At 36.0% G+C, this 24,001-nt stretch overlaps 2 protein-coding genes across 2 annotated transcripts in view; both read left to right on the plus strand.

The window, feature by feature from the left end:
- Positions 1–6,506: 6,506 nt before the first annotated feature.
- On the plus strand, positions 6,507–8,288 carry LOC127804660 (uncharacterized). The gene is made up of 2 exons (XM_052341567.1): positions 6,507–7,588; positions 7,686–8,288. The coding sequence occupies exons 1-2, from the start codon at positions 7,441–7,443 to the stop codon at positions 8,066–8,068; spliced, it is 531 nt and encodes a 176-aa protein (XP_052197527.1). The 5' UTR covers positions 6,507–7,440; the 3' UTR covers positions 8,069–8,288.
- A 2,760-nt stretch (positions 8,289–11,048) lies between these two features.
- The window catches only part of LOC127803856 (serine/threonine-protein kinase STY8-like), a 60,254-nt gene continuing 47,301 nt past the window's right edge, over positions 11,049–24,001 (plus strand). The window contains exons 1-2 of the mRNA XM_052340434.1: positions 11,049–11,563; positions 11,960–12,074. Coding sequence (XP_052196394.1) covers positions 11,367–11,563; positions 11,960–12,074 — 312 coding nt within the window. The 5' untranslated portion in view covers positions 11,049–11,366. The remainder of the gene's footprint in view (positions 11,564–11,959; positions 12,075–24,001) is intronic.

The raw sequence follows: 24,001 nt of genomic DNA on the forward strand, positions 1-24,001 counted from the left end.
GTATCACTCAAAGCCACTAAAGTCTTCCCGTGCCCTAGATTGGTTCAAAACGCACCAAAAGTTGCCCAAAAGCCGATTTACATAGGGTAAATTATAGTTACTTTCGGCCGAAAATTTGGCCGTTTTCGACCAAGCCAAAGCCAATTGTCGGCCAAGATCGATTCTGGAGCCTTGCCTCGACATCTCTTGCCATTTTCTTGGATCTTTTGCTACCGAATTCGGTGATGGGAGGGGTGGCCAGAAGCTTGGTCTGCCATGGCTGCTTCCAAGTTTTGAAAATTGCATTTTTGCCCATTCATTTTGATTTCTTTACATTGTTGACTTTCCATGAAGCCTCTGAACTTTCTATAACTTCCATTGAGTCCGTAAAGCCTTGAACTCTTCATTTCTTCCTCTAATATTCCAAAAAAAAATGTCATCTCGATCTCCCTCGGGCAAATTCGAGAAATTGCACTTAGGCCCGAATTTTCATTTTGATCGTAAATCATTTTGTTTATTTTTGAAACCAATGAACGGTTGTTCTACATATTAAATATTAACTTTCTTGTAGTTCCGTTGACATCTCGAAGGTCTCCTGTGTTGAGTCGATTTTTCAGTCAAAATCATAGCTGTATTTTTAGTTGTACCGAAAATCATTTCTGATCCAATTTTTCTCAATGCTAAAAATCATTTCTTGAAATTCTTAATAGGAATATGCCTATTTCTTTAGGTATATGAGCCCTCAGACATTCCTTCTAGTCGATTCAGATATTTTCTCGGGCTCTTCTGATACCGATTTCTTTTGAAACCTCATATTTCTTACCCGAAAATTTTTTTGGGTACTACAAATAGTCATCGATCGGGTTTAGAGCAGGGATCAAGAACTTGTCGGGGATGGAGCAAGAATTGGATTTAGATGCCTATCTTACCCTGCCACGTTACATTATACTCAGGATTAGATTTTGTCTTATATATATATATATGATGTCAACCAGTGCACAATCCCATGTTTCTAATTTATTGGATCAAAACATCATGAGTTTCAGGGTAAAATCCCTTAAAAGTTAGAATGGAAGTTGTATTGGACATTTATAAGATTATCGTTTTGTTGTTTGAGTTGAAATATTAGGCAATTGATTGTCAAATATGATGGCTAAAATCTTTTTCGTATTAATCTATACCATCAGCCTTCTTTGCATGAGCCAATTATAATTAAGAATAGTGAAGCATACTTATTAAATTTAAAATAATTATAATAGTAAATACATAAATCATGTCTATCTTCTCTTGATATCCTAAATCAATCAAATATTATCATATATTGATATAAATTCACCAAATATAAGGGCTAGTTACCCCTTATATTTGGTGAAGTCTAGTTGATAGCCAATTTACTTTTATAACTCTAAATAAATTTGAACAACATAGAATTTCATTTACTATGAAAATATGGTTCAATTATTTTTGAGTATAGTTTGACATTTACCTTGTTAATTTACATGCTTTGAATATTTAGAGATTAATATTTCAAATGTGTTTATTACTATTCTTGTGTAGATCTAGTTGTTACTTGGATTTTCTATCATATTTCTATCAATGGCATGAATAGCATTAAATGGATATGCTTAGATTTTTATTTATGGTGTTGAGAAATTGATGTAGTTGGCACAAGAAGCAAGCTCATGTCAAAAGCAGAAATCTTGGGATAATTATTAGACATCATATCATCTAATTTTTTTTTTTTTTGGGTGCTAATTATTGGAACATTGCTTGTGAAAAATCATGGCCGATTTTGATGATTCAAGTGTTTTAGATTGGTATAATTGAAACTATATTTTTAATTTAAAAATAATTAATTAAGAATATGTTGCATTTTGTATAGGAACAGACGATGCAGTTAGGGCAAGATAATCCTCCAGATAAAATGACTGATAAAAATATCTTAGAAAAGTTCCTTAGACGATAATCTATCTGTTTGTTTGGTTGAGGGTGATCTCTTAGGGCTTTCGAGACAATATGCACTAGTGAGGAGTCTAATCGTCCAACCTACAAACAATTTGTTGAAGATTTGAATAAGTAGAAGTTTCTTTTTTAAGAGTTTCAGGGAGACATAAACATACTGCGACAAGAGTTTAAGAATGAGATTTAATAATTTGTTTTATGTTTTTTTTATATATGTTTGAACTTTTTAGGTAACTTTATGATTTTATGCTTATTTTGATTTTATAACTTTTTAGGTGCGTATATGTTTGAACTAGATTGTAATAGATGTTGCAACAATTGAAATTTTAAATATAAAATTTTAGTGTTGTCCACACATAATATGTTTTTTAACCACACACATACAAATTATTCTCTCATACATAAATTATTTTTTATATTATTGCCTACACATAATATGTTTGTTACCCACATTATATTATTTTTTACTCACACATATTCAAAATCTTTTATATTATTACCCACACATAATATTTTTTTTATCTACACAACATTTTTACTCACACATAACAGTTATTTTTTATATTATTACCTACACATAATCTTAACTTTACCTATATATAAACAAATACATGTGTCATGTCACATCATCATCCAATTAAAGTCATATCATCAATCATGTCTAATTACAACTTCTTGATATAAAAATACCTACACATATAGAAATATTTATCTACAGATATATGTGTGAGTAATACATTAAGCTTTACTCACACATAAATATATGTGTGGATAAAAATTATTTTCTAACTCTCTTTATCCACACATCTTGATATTTGTATTATGTGTGAAAAAAAATTATAATTGACACATAAGGTAATTTTTACTCATATTTATGTGTGTTGATAAATCTTTCAAATTCTTGTAGTGCCTCACTTTACACTATTCTCATTTTTAACGGTATTATTTATCCAAAAAAATTTAAAAAGGTACTATTTTAGATATGTAAAGCTAGTTTACGGTTGGTGATAGTGACGATACTCGTTGCCTATTTTCCCACTTTCATTGATGATAACCCTTGGGAAAATTCAACCTAATAATAAATGCTACAAGCAACACATAGATATATATAGGTACTTGGATTTGCTATTTAATTTCCATAGATATGCCATCCTTCATAACCAAATATCTATTAGAGGATTTGTGATTCAAAAACATAGCTTTAGGTACTTGGATTTGCTTTTTAAGTTTGTATAATCTTTTATGTAATAAGTATTGAACAGGTCTTTTATACGTAATTTAAAGTAATTTTCTGTTAGAATTGCAGCCATCTCAAGCCAATCACCGCATGTGTCGATCGAAGCACTGCCGCTGTAAAGAGAAGTTTGCACTTTGCATAAAATTGTTCAACTCGTTACCAATATTTAGTCATCGTGTTTAAAATATACCCAACAATTAATTAAACGTACGTGCTACCATATTATATAAATAACAAATTAAATCGTAGAAGAAGAATAGCATCCCATCACTTGTACCTGTAAAAGTTACTACTAGTAGTTGTGCGTATATATATGTGTGAGGAGGGAGAGAGAGCGTGGTAGGGTATAGAGGTCGGAGCATTAAAGAGGGAATCAAATTAAGCCGCGGGCTGACATTCAAGTGTCTGGGCAGTTGAAGAAGAAGAAAAAGTAGATGGGGTGTAGGAAACTCAGCAAATCAAGACCAGACAGGAAATGCTCCTTGTACGGAGACTAATTAACATTAAAAGCAGCTGGAATAATTAATTATGAGCTGCATTGCAGTGCATTCCCCCGCCCCGGCTATACATATGCAATGCAACTACGTACTCTTATGTTATGGAGTCACAGATGATTAATGGCTAATGATCAACGCGCAGATAATAATGTCATGAGGATCGATCGATCCTCAATTCCTGTTTGGTTCTTTGGAAAAAATATATATATTAAAAGAGATCTTCAGGGAGAGACAGAAAGAAAAAAAAGTAAACAAAAGGGGAAGTTGGGCAGCTTGCCTTGTTTGAGGAGTAGGTGCTATACTGTTCCTTTCATCTGCAAGAATAAAAACTGAACAGTAGTGTCTTAAATGAGGGAGGTTTTAATTTCCTTTGCTCTGCTTCTGCTACTGCTGCTGCTGCTGCTGGGTGGTGTCGTTCACGGGCAAAAGCCCATCTTCTTCAACTGCCCGGAAACCTCATTCAATATATGTGTCAATCCATTGTTTTCAAATTGATTCCTTCTCCCTTCCCCCCCGCCCCATTATTAATGTTCTTCTGCTGTATCTGTTTCTCTGCACCCCTCTCTCTCTCCCTCCCTCTCTCTCTCTTGCAATGCGTGCATTGAAGAGAGAACGAGGCGGAGAGAGAGAAAGAGATTCCCTCATTAATGGCGATGCCTTATTAGTTGGACAGGAGAGGACAGCCAGTATCACGATCATGGCCATGCGATCCGTCGTAGACATACAGGAAGAAAATCAGCCCCCTTGTTTTCTTAATATTTTGCTTCAAAATTCAAATTGTGGGGGAGTTAGAAAAATGAAATGAAAACGGAGATTGGGATGTAGGTGCCCCTATTAAATCAAGAGTACTGTGGAGGGGAAGAGATGCTTGGAGATGGTGGGTTGTCTTATCTGGAGAGAGAGAGAGAGAGAAAGGGAGAATAATGGAGTTAAATGCGGTGGCCCTGCTTTCTGCTTTGGTAGTCGAGGTTTTAAATGCAATTTTGCAGAGAGCCTCTCCTCTCCCCTCCGATCCGCCTCTTAAAATCCCAATTAACCCTCGGTCATTCCCATCCCCATCTCCTCCCAAATCATCATTTTTCCTCTCTCTCTCTCTCCCTCTATCTCCAACCCTTCTTCCATAGTTGGCAATTCAAGGAAGAAGAAGAAACTGAATCTCTGGGTTGCTTCATCTTCTTCTTGTTCTCAATGTTGATCATGAATATATCCTCTTCTTCTTCATGAAAGAGTAACTCTGATATTGGCCTGGTTCACTCAGACAAATTAAGCATCTGCCCAGAAGCCAGCTACTTGTAAATTTCTCCAGTGGCATGCACACACACACACACACACACACACATATATATAACGTCCGTATACATATATATATATATATCTCATTGTGGGTAGACCTTTGGTTTGATTGAGCCGTGCCAATATCTCAGTTTCTCTTTCATATCTCCCTCCAGAAATAACATGTTAAGAAAGGTTTGTGTTTATTCTTTTAACTTGAACAAGAGTAATGGATCGTATCATCATGCAGTGCGCCAAAATTTACACTGAGTAGATTTAGTGCTTAATTTTATTTATGTACTCTATTCACAGATCTGCTTCTATTCTGGAAATTCTATTTGGGTATGGTTTCTTGTTCCCTTTTGTTTTTTTAAGAAATTCTCATTGTGGTTTCTTGTTTCTTTTCTTTTTATTTTTCTAACTTTATTTTCTTATTATTTTAAATTAGAATCAATGCTTTTGTATTTTAACGTGTTTCGTACTCTTAAGAGACATCAGGTTTCTAACTCTCCGTTGCTTTGAAATTTATTCTCAAGATATTCATTTTCAAGTAGTTTGTATAATTAGTTTAATAAACTCATATCACCGATAAACAATTCTTAGAACTTTAAATGATCTTTAGTTGATTATTTTATAAAAACTTTAAATAAGTCAAATCAACAGTTTATAAAGACTGATTGATAATTCTTAAAACTTTTAATTAAAAATTATATAGTAACTATTGACAACAAATAATTATGAGCATGTATAAAGGATGGTCGACAATTTTTAAAAATTGGTTCACAGTTTGTTAAAATTGATCGATATTTTTAATTATTAAAAATTTTGTTAAGTAGATAATACAATAATCAATAATATCACCTAATCAACATTTGACTTCAAAAGAAGTGTTTCAAAAAGGTAATCACCAAACCACTATCAAAATTAAGATGACAGCCAAATGATTGAAGCTTTGAAAAAACGGGTGCTCGGACTAGAGGCGTGTGCATGGCCTTCACACTGTTCCAAATGTAAGGTTGCGTTACCTTTGATGTTTTTAAATTATTTTTAATTTTTAATTTTTTAAAATAATAAAAATATATTTTTTGTTATTTTTAAAAATAAAAAAATTATAAAAAAATTCAAAACAATAAAAAATTATTTTTAAGTGTTTTTATTCAAAATAAACTCTAAACTCAAAACACATTTATTTATTTATTTTTATTTTATTATTATAATAAAAAATATTACAAAACTCATTAATTTTAAAATGTATATATTTTTTTAATAATATATTAATATTAAATATTTTTAATTTATTGAATAATTAAATTTATTAAATAAAATATTATTAAAAATTATGTTTAAAATTTTAAAGAGAACGTATTTTTTAATTTTTTATTTTAAAAAATAATTTTTTAAAATAATAAAGAGAACGAGTTATTAATTTTTTAAAAATAGATTATTAAAATAAAAAATTAAAAATAAATTCAAAATTTAAAATTGAAAATTAAAAAATAAAGAAAAAGGCAACTTAATTCTTTGATGTAAAAGATGGTAGGTAATGCTACGGCGTTGGGAGACTTGCAAAAGTCCGATATTTACACGTCAATTTGAAGAGTTCTTTCACATTAAAAATTATTTTTTTAAGCATGTGTTATTGATTTACTTACTGAGATTTGGACCATTTGGTATTTAGTTACATATTTTGCTTCCTCACCAATTCTTACAAGCAAGAGAGTAGTCTTTGTTTAAATTTGTGTACTTTTTCGTTGCAGGTCATTTCGTTACCTTTGCAAGTGAGATTTCATAAAATAGAGACATGAGAAGTGAGGTTTTGAATTTACTGGCAAATGATTAATTGATTGAGTGATTATCCAAATATATTACTCACAAATTTAAAAGTGAAAAAGACTATTCACCCCCCTTCAACTGACTCTTAATAGAATTTTAGAAAAGTTTTGAATGGTCCTGTAATTAGTCATGTATTCCTTTTTGGATGTAATTCTTTTTTTGTTGCTATTTGTTTGACAAAATAGATAAAAAAAATTATATTTATAACGGAAACTTTATATTAAATGATATAAAATAGCTTACAGATATAAATCTTTGAATCACTTTTTTATTTACACTAAAATTAATAAATTAATTTTTTCATCGAAACATTTTTACATTTATACATGTATCTATAGATAAATACATATACACATGATATATATATATATGTTGATGCACATATGCATATGCATATATTAACATATTAAAGTCCTAAAACATAAAAGTGTCCAACTTCACCATTTTAAGTTTTTAACGTGGAAGGTTTCTTATGTTGTACGAAAATATCTTATAAGAGTCGTTTTTCTATTTTTGAAATATTTTTCATTCTCATTTTAAATCTTATTTATGTTTATTTTTAAAAAATATTCATTTTTATATATTTATTTTTTATTACAAATATTTTTCATTTTCGTTTCCACCACATAAAAAGCTCCTAACTCAGATTTTCACTCAATTATGATCTCTCTCAATTATTTTATTTTACAACAATTAAACACGCCCTTATCCAATCATACAAACCGTGCAGTGACTTGGTCCGAGAAAGATGGCTTCCCTCTTCAATCTATCTTTTCCACGTTTACTCTGTCTTGCAATCACATCACAGGTGAGGAAAATTCATCAACCCATTTGAAATTTCTTGTGAATTTTCCATTCCATTTTCGGTTTTTTTTTTTTTTTCATTTCCGATTTTTTCTCTGCAGCTGCAAGTGAAAGAAATCCCACAACCCGAAAGCTGTTATTCTCAGACCCCCAAGATTTTGGATCTTTTCCTGGCAAGGGCCGACCGTTGGCCCCGACCAGTTCCCCTCTGCCCGGCGGCGCTTCACCGCCGCTATTCTCGCTGCCTTTGGCACCAGAGCTGCCGCCGTTTCTGGGCGCGGCCAGACCGCTACAGGGTCTCGGTTTACCGCCGTGTCTGCCGCCGGCGAAGAGTGGGGTGTGGCTAAGCCGACCTTGCCGACGACGACCTTGCAGGAAGCCACGGACTATGTTTGTGGAGTTGGAGATTGCGAAAAGATTAAGCCGCATGGGAATTGCTTCTCGCCGGAAAATGTTTAGGCTCACTATTGATCGGACCGCGTGATTCCACGTGTTGCATGATTGAACAGAGAGCTCTCTAATTGTTGCAAATTTAGACAACCGATTGGCAATTGGATCAAAGTCTAAATTGGAGTGCCACACTGCCAAATCACAGTGCTTTATGCCTTTAACACACACACACGCACATAGATATATATATTCATAAAAATTCACATATACATATATATATATAAATATACACACAAAATACATATTTTATTTTTTATACATTTTTTTATTTATACACTCAAATTTATTGTTATTTCAAAAACACCTTGAACTATACAATTTCAAGTTAATTACACTCTTAAACTTTTTATTGTTTCAATTATGTCATTAAATAACAAATTTATTGAGAACAATAAATTCAATTGTGTAATTGAAATAACAAAAAATTTAAATAAAAAAATAAAAATTCAAAAGTTAAATTTTGTATTTTGCCATACTTACACATGAACTCACGTATACATCAATGATTCATATATATATATATATATATATGGTTATGTATACATATAATTAATTAAAAAAATAATTTTTACAATAAAAACAAATAAGATAAAATAAAATAAAAAATAATAAATAAAAGAGGTACTAAAAATACCATGTGATACTTTGAACTTTCAAAACGTTTCATAGAAGACATCTATTCCAAAAAAATAAAATTATTAAGCACTCATTATATATTGACTATGTATAGAAAGTGTCACGTGTGATGTGATGATAGGAAGTTTGTAAAAATTAAAATTAAAGAAAATTTAAATTTTCAATGTTTTGAGCTCTTTATCTTTCTTTCTCTTCAATGTCTTTTTTCTCTCTTCAGTACCATCTACTCAGCTCTTTCTCTCTAGTGTCTTTTTAATTCTTTCTTCAGTTACATCTCTTTTGACTTTCGTTCTCCTTACATCTCCTACATCGTTAGCGAAGCTGATATTTGAGATAGAAAGAGAGAGATAGAGGAAAGTTGCATCTTCAACCTTGAATCAACGATGTCATCTTTGAGAGAGAGTGAGGGGGAGGGGGCTGGGAAGAGAGAAGATTTTAAAGTGTATTCAAAATTTTGGGTTATCAATTTATTGTGATTTATCAATATCAAACTATCACGATAAATTAGATTATCACAAAAATTGTTACGATATAATTGTCCGTTGTCCATTGTTAATTAGGCAAAAAATGTTTAATAATTTTATTTTTTTAGAGTAAAAGTATGTAATGGAATATTTTAAAAGTTTGGAATGACACAATATTTTTAGAAAAGTATGGAGATATTTTTATACTTTTTCCTATAAAATATTTTACATTCAAATAAATAATTGAAAAACCAAAAGTAGTCACGTTTCATCTCTCTTTTGGGGCCGAGTCTGCTGAAATCCATAATAATGGTGAAGCGTGGGATTGAAATCACTGGCGAAGAGTCTCCATGACGTGGTCTTTGGCATCTCTGTCTACTCTCATTTTGATGAATTCAACCCCTACTGACTACCCCACTTCATTGCCATGTGCAGGCCGCTTTGGTTTGGATAAGGGCCGCCTCTTGCTAGCTTCCATTGTTTACTAACATTATTGGCCTCCAAAATATTCAAATTCAAGCAAAACACAAGCAGCTACGTTTTGCCGCATGCAATGAATGTCGGCCACCCAAGCACGGTCAACCCCAATCCCTCCACGTCGACTCCACCTCAGCATCTTGGATTTGCTCCTTCAGCCGCCGTGATGGGAGAAACTTATGAATTTTTAACCTTTAGGGAAGCATTACTCTTTTTGCGTGATTTCTCTATTTGTATTTTTGATTTCGATAACAAAGATAAATTATAAATAAATTTTTAATTTTTATTTAAATCAAATATCGAATTCGTGACTTATTAATACTAATCTCAACGTATTACTTATTCGCTACTTGATTTATATTTCGGGAACGTAAAAGTTCTTTTGTTATTATTGTGTTTTAGTTTTGGGCCATTTTCATGGCACCATTTTCATTCATTAGTTAATTTGCATTTATTCTTTTTCTCCTTTTTGGGTTCCTTGGAGTTTAAACACCCTAGAGTTTGTTTATTGACTTCCATTAGGTGCAATTGAGAAATTTTGACTCTAATTTGATTAGAATTCTGACTTTTTAGCTACAACTCTAAAACATTAGGTACAACGAGAAAGATAAAATAATATTAACAGTAAATTATAAAACTTAATTTGGATAATAATTGAATTTGCCTCGCGGATGCCTTGGGCTTTTAATGGAGATGCAAATTTATGTGCATGCGTAACTCTTTCAGTTAACAAAAGTGTCAAAAAGGGGTTAATTATTTGAATTGGCATATGGGCTAAAATATGTATATCTTTTAATCTAAATAATTAATAATTACTTAATAATTATTTGAATTGCCATAAGTGACACATTTTGCTGAATAATTAGAGGGTGGTTCTTCTAATTAATCAATATCATTTTTAAATTATTCATAAAATGAATAATTAATGAGTATTTTCTACCATCTGCAGTCTAATTGATGCAACCATTTGGTACTTTTTCGGTTTTTTTATTAAAATTTTATTTACACATTAAACAGCAAATAATTAACATATAATAAGTACATTTTGTTTTTAAATAAGATGTGTTTATTACATATTATTTTTAATTACAAACCGATTAATTATAAATGTATTATATTTTACTACATTTATCATTAATATAATAATTACTTTATAATGAAAAATAATATGTAATCAGCATTTACAAGAAATAATAAATCTAAATTAATTAAAATAAAAATGCATTTTCTGCCACTTACCATTACCCTTTATTATAAAAATTAATTATTAGGAGATCGATTCACTCTTATTATTATAAAAAATATTTTTGTGAAAAAGTTAAAATAGAAGGAAAAAAAAAAAAGAAAAGAAAGAGAAAGTAGATATGAATCAAGTCGCTTTCCTCCCAGGTATAAAAGAAAAGAAACCCACGGACCTTTTTGAGATACCGCCCCACCGTCTAACTAGAGGAGACCAGACCAGATGAGCATAATAAAGAGGAACAAACAAAAACAAAGGGCAGGGAAGGGCGCCATTCTCTCCAACCCAACGCACAACATACATATAATAGATTCTTCACCCTCCCTCAGTACGCACACCGTTTTGCTTTTTCTCTCTTGATCGATCGATCCAAGGCTAATCCTTCTGCGCCCCCACCGACTCGGTTCTGAAGAAGATTCTGAATCCAATCTATAGCCTCTGCAGCGGTAAATATCCAAGGATGAAATTGCACCGAGATTAAATTCGGTTTCGTTTTCGTTTTCGTTATCCTGTTAATGGCGATTGACAACGAGGAGAGTTGCGGCAGTAGAGCGGCGGATCCGTCGTCGCCGAATCACAGTCGGAAGAACAGACAGAGGCTGGAGGTTTTCAACGAAGTGCTCAGTCGACTCCAGCACTTGAACCATCAAGAGGCCGCAATTCCGGCCTTCGAAGACCAACTCTGGCTTCACTTCAATCGTCTCCCTCCTAGGTACGCCTACGCCATGCCCTAGCTTCATGTTTTATTTCTCATTCCTCGCTCTGTTTAGCTATCGGAGAAGAGTGGGGAATTTGGAAACCAGAAAACTACAGAGTATCATGTGCTAGTTCCAGTTCGAGTTATTCCTGTGAATTTTCAGTAACCACACGGGTATATAACGGATGTTTATATATTTTTTTATATTTCTTGCTTGAGTTCGGTGTTCAAGGAATGACGTGCTCTTGCTAATTTATGTGTGTTGACGTGTATTGTGTATTCTCATTCCATGTGTTGCATTTAACTCACACTAAGCAAATTATCGGATGTTTTTTCGTCTGCTTGTTCACGTCGTATTTCTCTTTATTTCTGGAGTATATTCGGTGAGAAATCCTTTTTGCTGATATGTAGATATGCTTTGGATGTAAACGTGGAGAGGGCAGAAGATGTACTCATGCACAAGAGATTGCTTCATCTGGCAGAAGATCCTGCCAATAGACCAGCCTTTGAAGTTCGCCTTGTTCAGGTAAACCTCATCCTCATTTGTTGCATCCTCAATCTTACCATTGTCACCTGTCACGATCCTTGTCTTCAAGATATTCCACTGTGAACAAAAGCAACCTTGTGGTTGAGGATCTAAGAAAGGCGACCTATTTGTAAAGGTCCTGTTTGTCAGCCGCAACATTTTCTGTACAACTAAAACGTAACTCAACTAGTATGATTTTCCATGGAATACAAGAATAATCGTGTCTGGGAGAGGAGCATGGAATGGAAATGGGTCAAAAAAGGATTTTTCTCGTTTGGTAGAAAAATAATGGATTAGGATGGAACGGCAATGGAGAAAAACATTTTCCATCAATTCTCCTCCAAAGCCCTATTTTTGTCATGTTGAATTGGGTGAATGGATGAAGAACTTTATTTTTGTGTGTTGACAATATTAGCCTTAATAATTTATGAAAGTTCAAATTTGCCTTTAATAAAACTCTATTTTTCTCATTAAAAAGGTATTAAGGTCACTTGCTGTTTAATATTTTACCATTCCACCCATTTCCATAGATCTCTTAAACAAGGAGAAAGTATTTTACATTATTTCTCATCCCGTACTCTCCCAAGCAAGGAGAAAATATTTTACATTCATTTCCATTCTTTTTTATTCCATCCCATTATTAACTCTCTCTCAAACATTGCCTAACTACAGATACATTATTGTGAATAGGCTTGTGAAAAAGATTTGAGTTGGTAATATGTAAGTGTCTGGACCAAATATTTGTTACCTTGAATCTGGAAGGGCTCCGTCTTTATTTATTTTTAGAGGAATAACTTCTAATTAGTAAGTTGGATCTCGCAATATCCTGCCCCTCTCCCAAGTATTTTTAGTTTATCTGATGAAAATTTAAGAAGATATTGGCTTTTAGATAAAATTATGATGGAAAAATTTGATAATTGATCCAAGTGGTTGGACAACTCTTTGATGAACTGCCTTGGGTTTTTGGTGAAATTTAGCCTCAATCTCTTGCACTCTTCCAGTTCAAAAAATTATAAACTTGTTTGATTGTATTCAGGTTTATTGACCAGAAATTTAGCTAGATGTCAAGCCTATTTGAAATATTTACAGCAATTTGGGTGCTTGGGGAATGCTATTACAGTATTCAATGCTCTGTGCTCCCCTAGGGGACTGTTAAGATAAAGTTGGTGAACTTGCGCCTCTCTGTGTTACTAGGATTATTTTATTTCCCACTGGGAAACTGCTTCTTTGTTATATTGGGGTTGGCATTGGCATTTGCAAGGCAAGGGGATTGCTTTATTTAGTTAATCTTGTAAAATTGTGAAGGGTGATCTTGAATCCTGACTAAGCAATTGATTTTCAAGATAAATTGTTAATATTCTTAGTAAACGTACTTGTCATGACCCCAAGGAATCTCCAAGGATATAATAGTCATACGAATTATATGTTTCTCATTTTGATTGTATTTTTTGTTATAACTGTTAGTATATTCAGTTGTAAGCCTATAAATAGGTTGGAGTAGTTAGAGGATGGCAACTTATGAATGAATTTGAATTCCATTTCCCTCTCTCAATTCTCCAAACTTTCCCTCGGTTTTCCTCTCTTCCCCCTCAATTCTCTCTGTTCTATTCTTTCTCTCCCTCCCTTTCTTCTCTTTATTTCCTGTGTTCTTACCAAATTCCTTTTTAAACCCTAGCCAAATCCTAGGGTCGTAGCATTTGGTATTAGAGTTGACGATTCTCGGCTATTATTCGGAAGTTGTAGCGATTGACCAAGGCGATTATGTGCAACAAATTTCAATGGAGGATTGAATCTCAGAATTTGATCCGACACACAAGAAGCTTCAATAAATCAGATCGACCAACATTTCTGATTCGATTCCGAAGGAACCAAGGGCTGATCGTAACGAAGCGAGTAAGGCAGAATTGAACTCAGATTTGAATGCGTAGTCGAGCAAAGCAAACTTGGATTTGGAAGGCGAAACCGAGCAAGGCAAACTTCGGCTCGAAATTAAAGACATGTGAAGGTGACGATGACCCAGTCATCTTTAGCTGTTGTTTCCAAGCAATTGGATCTAGGTCATTGCATGTGACCAAGGCGAGAAAGAAGGTGCAGCTGGAAGTGGAACTCATCGAGGCGGTAGGCGTTTCCGAAAGTGGTGGTAATTCCAACAATCCCTGGCAGTAGGTTTGGGAAGAAGCAACGGATTCCAACAATACAAGCTTGAAGTGGATGGTGATTGGGCGACTACTCCAATGGTGATCTCGAATTCACTCTGATCGTGAATAGAAAGTGGGAAGAAAGGTGTGCATGTGACTAAGGCAAAAAGGAAGGCACAATTGAAGCAGAGCCTTTGAGCGATTCTAGAATTCAAGAGAATTCCAATTAGAGGTCGGTGATTGGGGGAGATGGAAGGTGTCGATTACGACGAAGGCAATTAGGGTAGGTCACTGTAATCCATTGGCCAAGGTAGGTGATTGGGTGAGACGGAAGGCGTCGATTACGATGAAGGTAGTTAGGGTAGGTCACTGTAGTCCAGTAGCCAAGCTTCTTGGCGCGATTTCGAGGAGAGTAGTTTATCCTTTGAAGGTGAAGTGGAAGCAGGTTTGGGAGTAGCTTCTTGGCGCAATTCCGAGGAGAATAGCTTATCCTTTGAAGGCGAAGTGGAAGTAGGTTTGGGAGTAGCCTCTAGGCGCAATTCCGAGGAGAGTAGCGTGATTTTTGGGTGATTAATAAGTTGAAGACAAAGCAGATCCAGAGTAGCCAATCCAAGAGGCAGTACCTACAGGTCAATCCTCATATTGTAACTTTGGCAATTTGTGTTCGACTTTTGAAGGCGAGTTAGGTCAGGTGAGTTCCGACTCTGATTATGACCAATTGTCGTGGTTGCAACAGAGTGGATCGAAATATCAACAGGCAGTCTCTGTAGATCTCGATGGCTCTTACTTAGGCTGCTAAATCAAGTATTGGAAAACAGTCATTGGAATAATGAATTGTTTGAGGTAAGTAACTTGAGGAAATGACGAAAGGCAACCACATGATGTAGCCTGGAGGGGAAAATTGATAAATACAGAGAAAGTCTTGATAATCTTGGCCAAAAATTGGACCAAATGGATGCATTGCTGATTCAGCTTGCTAGGAGGTATCTGGTCAGTACTCTGAATGAAACTAAGGTTAATTGGACTAGGTTTGGGGAGGATCGAAGTGATCGGTTTGCTGGAAGTTGAAGAAGTAGCATTGGAAGATGAGGATGCCGTTACAAATAGGTTCCATGTCACTGATGAAAGACGACCATGCAACAAGGACTTGGATTAAAGAAAGAAGCGGGAGGTTGAGGACGTGCGCAATCCTATTGCTGCTTTGAGCGAGAACAACCATGTGGTTCAGAAGATGATGGAAAAGGAGGTTGTTGACACACTGTTCAGGAGTTTGGATATTGGAGAAGGGAGCCTTGACATGGTGATCCTTGGAGTCTACATTTTATTTGTGTAGGAAAAACAAAAGCAACATAACATAAGGGAAGATGGGACAAAGCTTAGAAGGAGAAGGAGAGCAAGAAAAAAGAGAAGAAGAATAAATCAGATTGTTAAGGCTGGAATTGGATGAAGAACAGGGTCAACAGTTGTAAATTCTTGGGGACAATAATTGTTTGAAGGGATGGGGATTGTCACAACCCCAAGGAATCTCCAAGGATATAATAGTCATACGAATTATATGTTTCTTATTTTGATTGTATTTTCTGTTATAGCTGTTAGTATATGCAATTGTAAGCCACTAAGCTTATAAATAGGCTAGAGTAGTTAGAGGATGGCAGCTTATGAATAAATTTGAATTCCATTTCCCTCTCTCAATTCTCCAAACTCTCCCTCGATTTTCCTCTCTTCCCCCTCAATTCTCTCTATTATGTTCTTCCTCTCCCTCCCTTTATGATCTTTCTTTCCTGCATTCTTACCAAATTCCTTTCTAAACCCTAGGGTTGTAACAGTATTCTGAGTTCTTAATTCATTTTTTGTCTATCTCTTTTTCTATTATTTTTCATCAAATATCAATAAAAGAATTGTGTGCAATAGTTGCACCCATTTCTGATGTTCATTTGATGACTTATCTTTGCTTGCCATCTGTTGTGAGCATGTCTTAGTTTTTCTTAACCATGTAGATAGACACTATAAACAACAACAACAACAACATATCCAGCCTTTATCCCACTATGTGGGGTCGGCTACATGAATTCTAGACTTCCATGTATTTTTGTCTTTTGTCTTTTGTCATATCCTCATTTAGATCCATATATTTCATATCAAATTTTAATGTCTCTCCCAAAGTCTTCTTGGGTCTACCTCTACCTCTTTTTGTGACTAATTGTTCCATTTCATCAACTGTCATCACAGGAGCGTCTCTTAGTCTCCTTCTCACATGACCAAACCATCTTAGTCTAGTCTCTCTCATCTTCTCCACGATTGGCACTATTCCGACCTTATTACGAATAACTTCATTTCTAATTTTATCCTTTCTTGTATGTCTGCACATCCATCTTAACATCCTCATCTCCGCTACACTCGTCTTTTGCTCATGCTGGTATTTGACTGCCTAACATTCTGAGTCATACAGCAAGATTGGTCTTATAGCTGTCCTATAAAATGTTCCTTTCAATTTTAATGGGATTTTACCATCACATAACACCCCCGATGCATTTCTCCATTTTAGCCAACCTACCTTAATTCTATGTGCGACATCCTCGTGGATTTCTCCATCTTTTTGAATCACTGATCCCAAATATCGAAAATGGTTTTTTCTTTGTAAGATTTGGTCTTCTAATTTTATTATAACATCATCCACTCTTGCATTTTTACTAAATTTGCATTCCATATATTCTGTTTTCTTTCTACTTAATTTAAATCCCTTAGATTCTAAATTGTTTCTCCACAACTCAAGCTTAGTGTTCACTCCTTCTTTTGTTTCATCCACCAACACGATGTCGTCTGCAAATAGCATACACCATGGCACATCTGTCTGAATATCTTTAGTGAGTTCATCCATTACTAGGGAAAATAAGTATGGACTTAGTGCAGAACCTTGATGCAGTCCTATTGTAGTTGTAAATGGTTCAGTATCCCCTCCGCATGTTTTGACCCTTGTCTCTACACCATGATACATGTCCTTAAGGGCTTGTATATAGGCTATTTTGACTCATTTCTTCTCTAAAACCCTCCATAATACTTCTCTAGGCACCCTATCATAGGCCTTTTTTAGATCTATAAACACCATATGTAGGTCCTTCTGATGATCTCGATATCTTTCCATTAGACGCCTTAGTAAATATATAGCTTCCATTGTTGACCTATCAGGCATGAAACCAAATTGATTTTCTGACACCTTTATTTCCTTTCTGAGCCTCTGTTCTATTACTCTCTCCCAGAGTTTCATGGTATGACTCATTAACTTAATTCCTCTATAATTTTTACAGTTTTGAACATCTCCTTTGTTCTTGTATATAGGAACCAAAGTACTCTTCCTCCACTCATCTGGCATCTTTTTTGATTTAAGGATGGCGTTAAATAGTTGCGTTAGCCAGGAGATGCCCTCTTCTCCCATGCATTTCCATGCTTCTATTGGTATATTATCTGGTCCCATTGCCTTATGATTTTTCATCTTTTTTAATGCTTGCCTTATTTCATTTGAACTTATGCGTCGATAGAATGTGTAGCTCACATTCCCTTCGGAGTTACTAAGATGTCCCAACCTAACTCTTGTGTCACCACCATCATTGAATAATTTTATGAAATACTCCTTCCATCTCTCCTTAATCGCTCCCTCATTTACTAAAACATTTTGATTGTCATCTTTTATGCATTTCACTTGATTTAAATCCCGTGTTTTTCTTTCTCTTGCTTTAGCTAATTTATATATATCCCTTTCTCCATCTTTTGTATCAAGTCGTTTATATAGATTCTCATATGTTTTTGACCTTGCTTCACTAACAGTTCTTTTTGCTGCTCTTTTTGCTTCTTTATAATTTTTTTGATTTTCTTCATTGTTGCATTGATATACCGCCTTATAGCAAGTTTTCTTATTTTTAATTTTCAATTGTACCTCTTCATTCCACCACCAAAACTCCTTAAGGTTAGGGGCTCTACCATTTGTCTGTCCAAGGACTACTTTTGCCGTGCTTCTCAGAGCATTAGCCATTTCTTTCCACAATATGTTTGTATGATTTGGTAGTATGGGTGCATACACACACACACTGCATGTGTCAAAACCCCTGGATCTCCATTCAACGCTCCACCCTCCATTTGTGCAAAGGCATGATGAGCTGATAGGATATTAAAAGATGTATTTTGTTGTATTAAAAGATGTATTTTATTTATCTTGTTTTAGTTTATCTTCTATTTAGATGATGAGGGTTATATTTGGTTTAGGTTTTATCTTGTTTTTTGAGTAGGTTTTATCATTTATTGAGGTGATTATAGTTTGTTGGAATTCATAATCATGTTATTTTACCTATAAATGAGCATATGATGTATTCTAAAATTTACAGTTTACAATTACTGAATACACACACGTGTCATGGTATAAGTCACAAGCAGGGGAATAAGTCATGCAAGTGGCGAGTGTCACATGCACATGGGTAGGCAGTTATGTAGTTAATTCTAGAAGGGGACAATAATGTAAATAAAACTCTCCTTGGCGGGAATAGACACGCGAAATCCTCTCTATATAAAGGACCGCACAAACTGTATGGAGCATGTTGAATTTTTGAATCAAACTCATTCTGAATTCTTCCTCAATTCTCTCTCTCCGATCTTTCTTTCCTCTCTTTCTTGGATTCTCCGAATTCTCTGGAATTCACTGTTAGATGCATTAAGGTTTGGCAAATTTGGTATCAAAGCTCATTTTGGGCTGAAGATGTAGATGGCGGAGGGAACTCGAATGAAGAATTTCAAGTCACAGGTGCAACAATTCCATGCGAAGTTAACCGATCTGGAAGCTCCGGTGGAACTACTGGAAATTGGATCCAACTACAACTATGATGCAATCACGATGATGGGCAGAAGGGTGGATGCGTCCCTCAGCAATTTGGAGAGGAGGTTGGATGGGATCAGAGATGAAGTGGGAAACCACATCCACGAGCAGTTGTAGAGCTTCATGGTAATGTTTACGCGCCAGAACTAGGTAAGCCTATCACCTGATTTCCTGCTAAGGGAAAGGACGGAACCGGTCCTCACCGGTGTCGGAGGAAAGAACTGAAATACTCGGGCCGCTGAGATCGAGGTAGCACCGAGAGTGGAAGAGGATGTAGAAGTAGACTTTAGGCGAGATGGACCAGTTATCCACAATCAATCGGGGTTCCCTGTGCCTAATATGGAGATTCTCGTATTTGATGGGAGTAACCCGCGGTGGTGGGTTAGAAGATGTGAAAGGATGTTTGAGTGGTACAATATACCAAGGGAACGAAGGTTATCCCTGGCAGCCGCATACCTCAATGATGCGGGGGATGCCTGGTACCAAGGTTGGTCACAGAGTAGGGGAGAGTGTCCATGGGGGGAATTCACAGACAAATTATGCGAAAGGTTTGGAGACAGAAATAGGAAGGATGTCGTAGAAGAATTCAACAAGACAAGAATGAAGTGTGCAGGCTTATCAAGCACGATTCGAAGAGCGGAGATCGATTATGGTCACCCTGAACCCCTATGTGTTGTGTTTCCATATTGTACTCGTTGGTTTCACCATGTCAACTAAGTTATGGAACACAACTATATCAATTATCTTCATTCACCACCATCTCATGAAACTTCTCCATGTGAAGATGGTGTTCAAACTTCATTTCATCATTACTCCGCCAGGAGATATTATTCACTGCCGGTCCCAAGTCCGGATAAAGGAGGAGGGTTGCGTAGGTAGTCGACAGCCAGCGTAAAATCTAGTCGGATCCAAATATGAATTCTAGACAAACTATCTGTTGGGATGTAACCCACATAAAAGTCTAGAATTCATGTAGCCAACCCCACATAGTGGGATAACGGCTGGATATGTTGTTGTTGTTGTTGTTTCCTTAACTCTTAAGCGTGTTGAACGAAGAGCTTCAACCTATAGTCAAGATGCTGAGGTCGGAAATCGTCGAGGAGGTAGCAGAGAATGCAAGGTTACAGGAGATCATGGAAGAAGCGATCGTGAAGAAACAAAGGTAGCAGAACGGGGGAGCTAATGGGGGACCCGTGATGCCAATGGTGAGAGGATATGGAAGGGAGTTGGTCAGAGCGAACCTCGGGGCAAGGGGGGTGACAGTGACTGCACCTGGCAGCCAATCGGTAGGCCAGAGTGGCAATGTGATAGAACAAAGGAGGCATGCTGGGCTAAGTTTCAAATGTGGTGACCGGTATCACCCGGGACACCAATGCAAGAGGCAATTACTCTTGCTAGAAGGTGAAGAAGAAGTTGTGGGAAGCAAAGAGGAGAGAATGGAAGAAGAAGATAATGGATAAATTTCGTTGCATGCTGTTATGTTTAGGAGCACTCTTGACAATTCAATCAATGATTCCTAATGCTAATTCTCTCAACTCCTCACCCAAAATTAATCTAACCAACAAAAAACAAAAGACAGAAAGCAAGAACATAATTTAAATGAAAGAAAACTAGAAACAATCAAGACACAAACCAAACAACAGGCGCAAGATATATCCTGGTTCGGGTTGCTTTAAAGCAACTCTACATCCAGCCTTCAAACACCCTAAGAGCAGTCTTCTTATTACCAATGATGATCAGTACAACAGTTTGAGAAAACCTCATATTCTCGAGTACAATCAACACTTATTCTCCAAGATTACAAGGCAGTCTTGAACACTAGCCTTTCTCTCTAAATGAATGTTCACTCGGTACAATAGAATAGAATGGTAAAATCTATCCCCTTGCTCTCTATTTATAATAGGAGGCGGAACCCCAATGAAGACTTTCAAATATTTACGGTTTACACCCCCAACTTATCACTAATTATAGTTTGGGTTACAACTTCTATTTAATACCTCATTGGCCCTCAAAAAACACTGTTATAACTGATCTTATTTAACCTATACTCTAGACAACATTTTAACAATTCTCCACCATTGTCTTGAGTATACTTCAACCTTCATCCATCAAGCCTTGGCCTTCCAATAGATGAACTTGACTTGCTCTCATGGGTTCTTCCTGCTGCACCTAATCACTCAAAAAACACAAACAGATCAAAGAAACAAATCAATGCTGTAAAACATAACAATGGATCACCTTTGGATAAATTTCAGCTGCAATAACTAAACCTGCAACTCTCATTAGATATTATCCTTCTCAAGGGATTTCCTAATGAATAACTTTTCCTAACATCAATATGATTGATATACTCCATGGTGGGACTAAAAAACTAAGCTAACTGGACTGCCCATTGGCTGATTTCAACTCCTCCTACCTAGACTTTCTTTTAGGGTTCTTGCTGCATACAAAATGCAATATATATATATATATATATATACCCTAAGTTCATAACTATTCATCTAGGTACACTCCACCATAAACCAAATCCATACATGATATTATTCCTTAATCCCAAAGGTTCCAACCTTTTACACAGCATCACATCAACAGTGCACCTTACCCGGATTGGCCTTAACACGGCTAGACTTCCTCCTAGTTCCCAAAACCGGCCTTTAGGCTTTACCACTGTCTTCTCTTCTTATGTTTGCTTCAAACTCAAAAGGATTGCTCGACCTTTATTTCCAGCTTAACAAGGTATGCTTGAGATTTGGGTACTCCTAGGCTGCCATGAGCTGTCCTATTCCTATTCCAACCTCTATGCCTTATCTTTCAAGCTTCTCCTCCTTCCAACAATCTCAAACACTGAACTACCACCTCAGCTACACCTTGAGATTCCCATTGGATAACTATCAATGAAGCTAACTTACTTTTCTAAGGCATACCATTGAAAAAAGACACAGCTACCCCATGCACTCATTTTTAACCCCTTGGACTATCTTAAGAGACTCCAATTCTTATAATATTCTGGCTTAGGAATTACTTAACTCATAGAGAGACCTTCTAAGCAATAAACCTTGCTTACCTTTCCCTCTAACCTCTAATCCCTTGGGCTACTCTATAAGACCAATTTCTCTCTTAATATTTTCATGGATACTAGTTGATTAGAGACACCTGTTTGACCCAAATTAAGCCTTCATGAACTGTTTTAACCAATGGCCATTTGTCTAGCCTTTTTCCTAGACTTTTCCCATTTCCAGCATCTTCCTTAATTCTCAAATAGACACTTCACAGCACTCCACCCATTCCCAAGATTTCTCCCCAAATTTACATGGCTCCATGCCATTCATTTTGGACATGAGTGCAGCCCTCTTCCTTATACAAGGAGCTCTATATCCCAGCCTATCCTTAGCACTCAAGACAGTGCATAAGCATCCTATAAACCCAAATTTCATACCTCACTGGAACCTAACTTAAGACCTATCACTACCCATCCTAGGCAGCACTCTAAACCTTCTATTCCCTTGCTCATTTCCTACAAGATGATTCTCCTTCCCTTTCCTTGCTTAATCTGGACTTTTGATCAATAATGGCTACACCATACAAGGACACACTTGCACACACCATTTCCCCTCACTGATCACAAGGACCCTCAATGCAAGAGCCAAAGCTATCTTAAACACTAGCTTCCTCCCTCTCACAATCTTGCCCAAGCTTACACAATGAATATGACCAAAAAAATTTCCAGATTTCCCTTATTGCTATACTCTGGTTCATAGGTTAGTTTAGGACATCCCAAAGGATTCTCCTTGCTGGCCAGCATTCCAAATTCCATCCCTTGGCCTTAGAATCAACTAATTCCATGTCCTATTAGTAGAGTTTTCCCTCATAGGTAAGGACCCTAGCTTTAGGAGACCTAGGTATACCTATTACACAACTCCACACACCTAACCCTTCACACCAGAAGCAATTTCCAGCAAGCTTCCTAAATTCCAGCAAGCTCATATACGCTTGGGAATTCCTTGGGAACACACCATCACCACTAGGTTCACCTCACCTAGCTCCACCATGAGACAAGGCCTAGATAGGTTCCAAAAAACATCCTAGAAATGGATTTCTAATGGAATTTACTGATTTTGGAGACTTCTTTATCTGGAGACCTATTCAAACTACCTGGTTTCTATTTCTATACACCTGCAAATTTTCCCCTCTCCTAATATCCTTAGCCTTAGATACCTCTCCTAGTCCTTGCTCACCATTGTGAGCCATCCTCAAGAAATGCCCTAACCTAATTTATCATAGGCTATCCTTAGTGGCTGCAGCTTATCCACAAAACCTGCAAGCATGCACCACATATTCTCTATTTTTGAGGGTTGCTTCCATCTCTATAAGAGATCCTGGCAACTCTTAGGACTCCAATTCTCACTATCCAATTATTCCTAAGGACATTACGCTTTCTTATTAAACCAGGGACATATTTTATAGCTTCCAATAATCTGGAATAGCTCCACCATGCTTCCTATTCTCTACCATCTCCAATTCCCTTAACCTTACTTTGATGCCTAGACAAACCATTCCCCCCTCCACCATGACTCTATGGGTAAATACCCTTTTCCTATGAGAAGAACACCCTAACCCTAGGACCTATGCTATTTTTACTGCATACCTAGAAAAAACTATAGGACATCCGCACTCTCATAGCCAAAGCCACACATGGTGCTTGAGCATTCGGGGTTGGTTTCCTCCTAGGTTTTTTTCTTCCTATTTGGGCAGTTTCTCTTGAAGTGGCCCTCCCCATGGCAGTGAAAACATTTAAACTGTTTCTTGCGATTCTTAGACTTGCTTCTTGACTTCCCCTTTGATTTAAACTCTCTTTTCTCAGGTCTGCTTCTTGCTGTCAAAACATCACCAGCAGAACCTGTTCCTTCTAATTTCTGCTGCAACTCCTT

This window comes from Diospyros lotus, chromosome 6, assembly GCF_014633365.1.
Source record: "Diospyros lotus cultivar Yz01 chromosome 6, ASM1463336v1, whole genome shotgun sequence".
NCBI lineage: Eukaryota > Viridiplantae > Streptophyta > Magnoliopsida > Ericales > Ebenaceae > Diospyros > Diospyros lotus.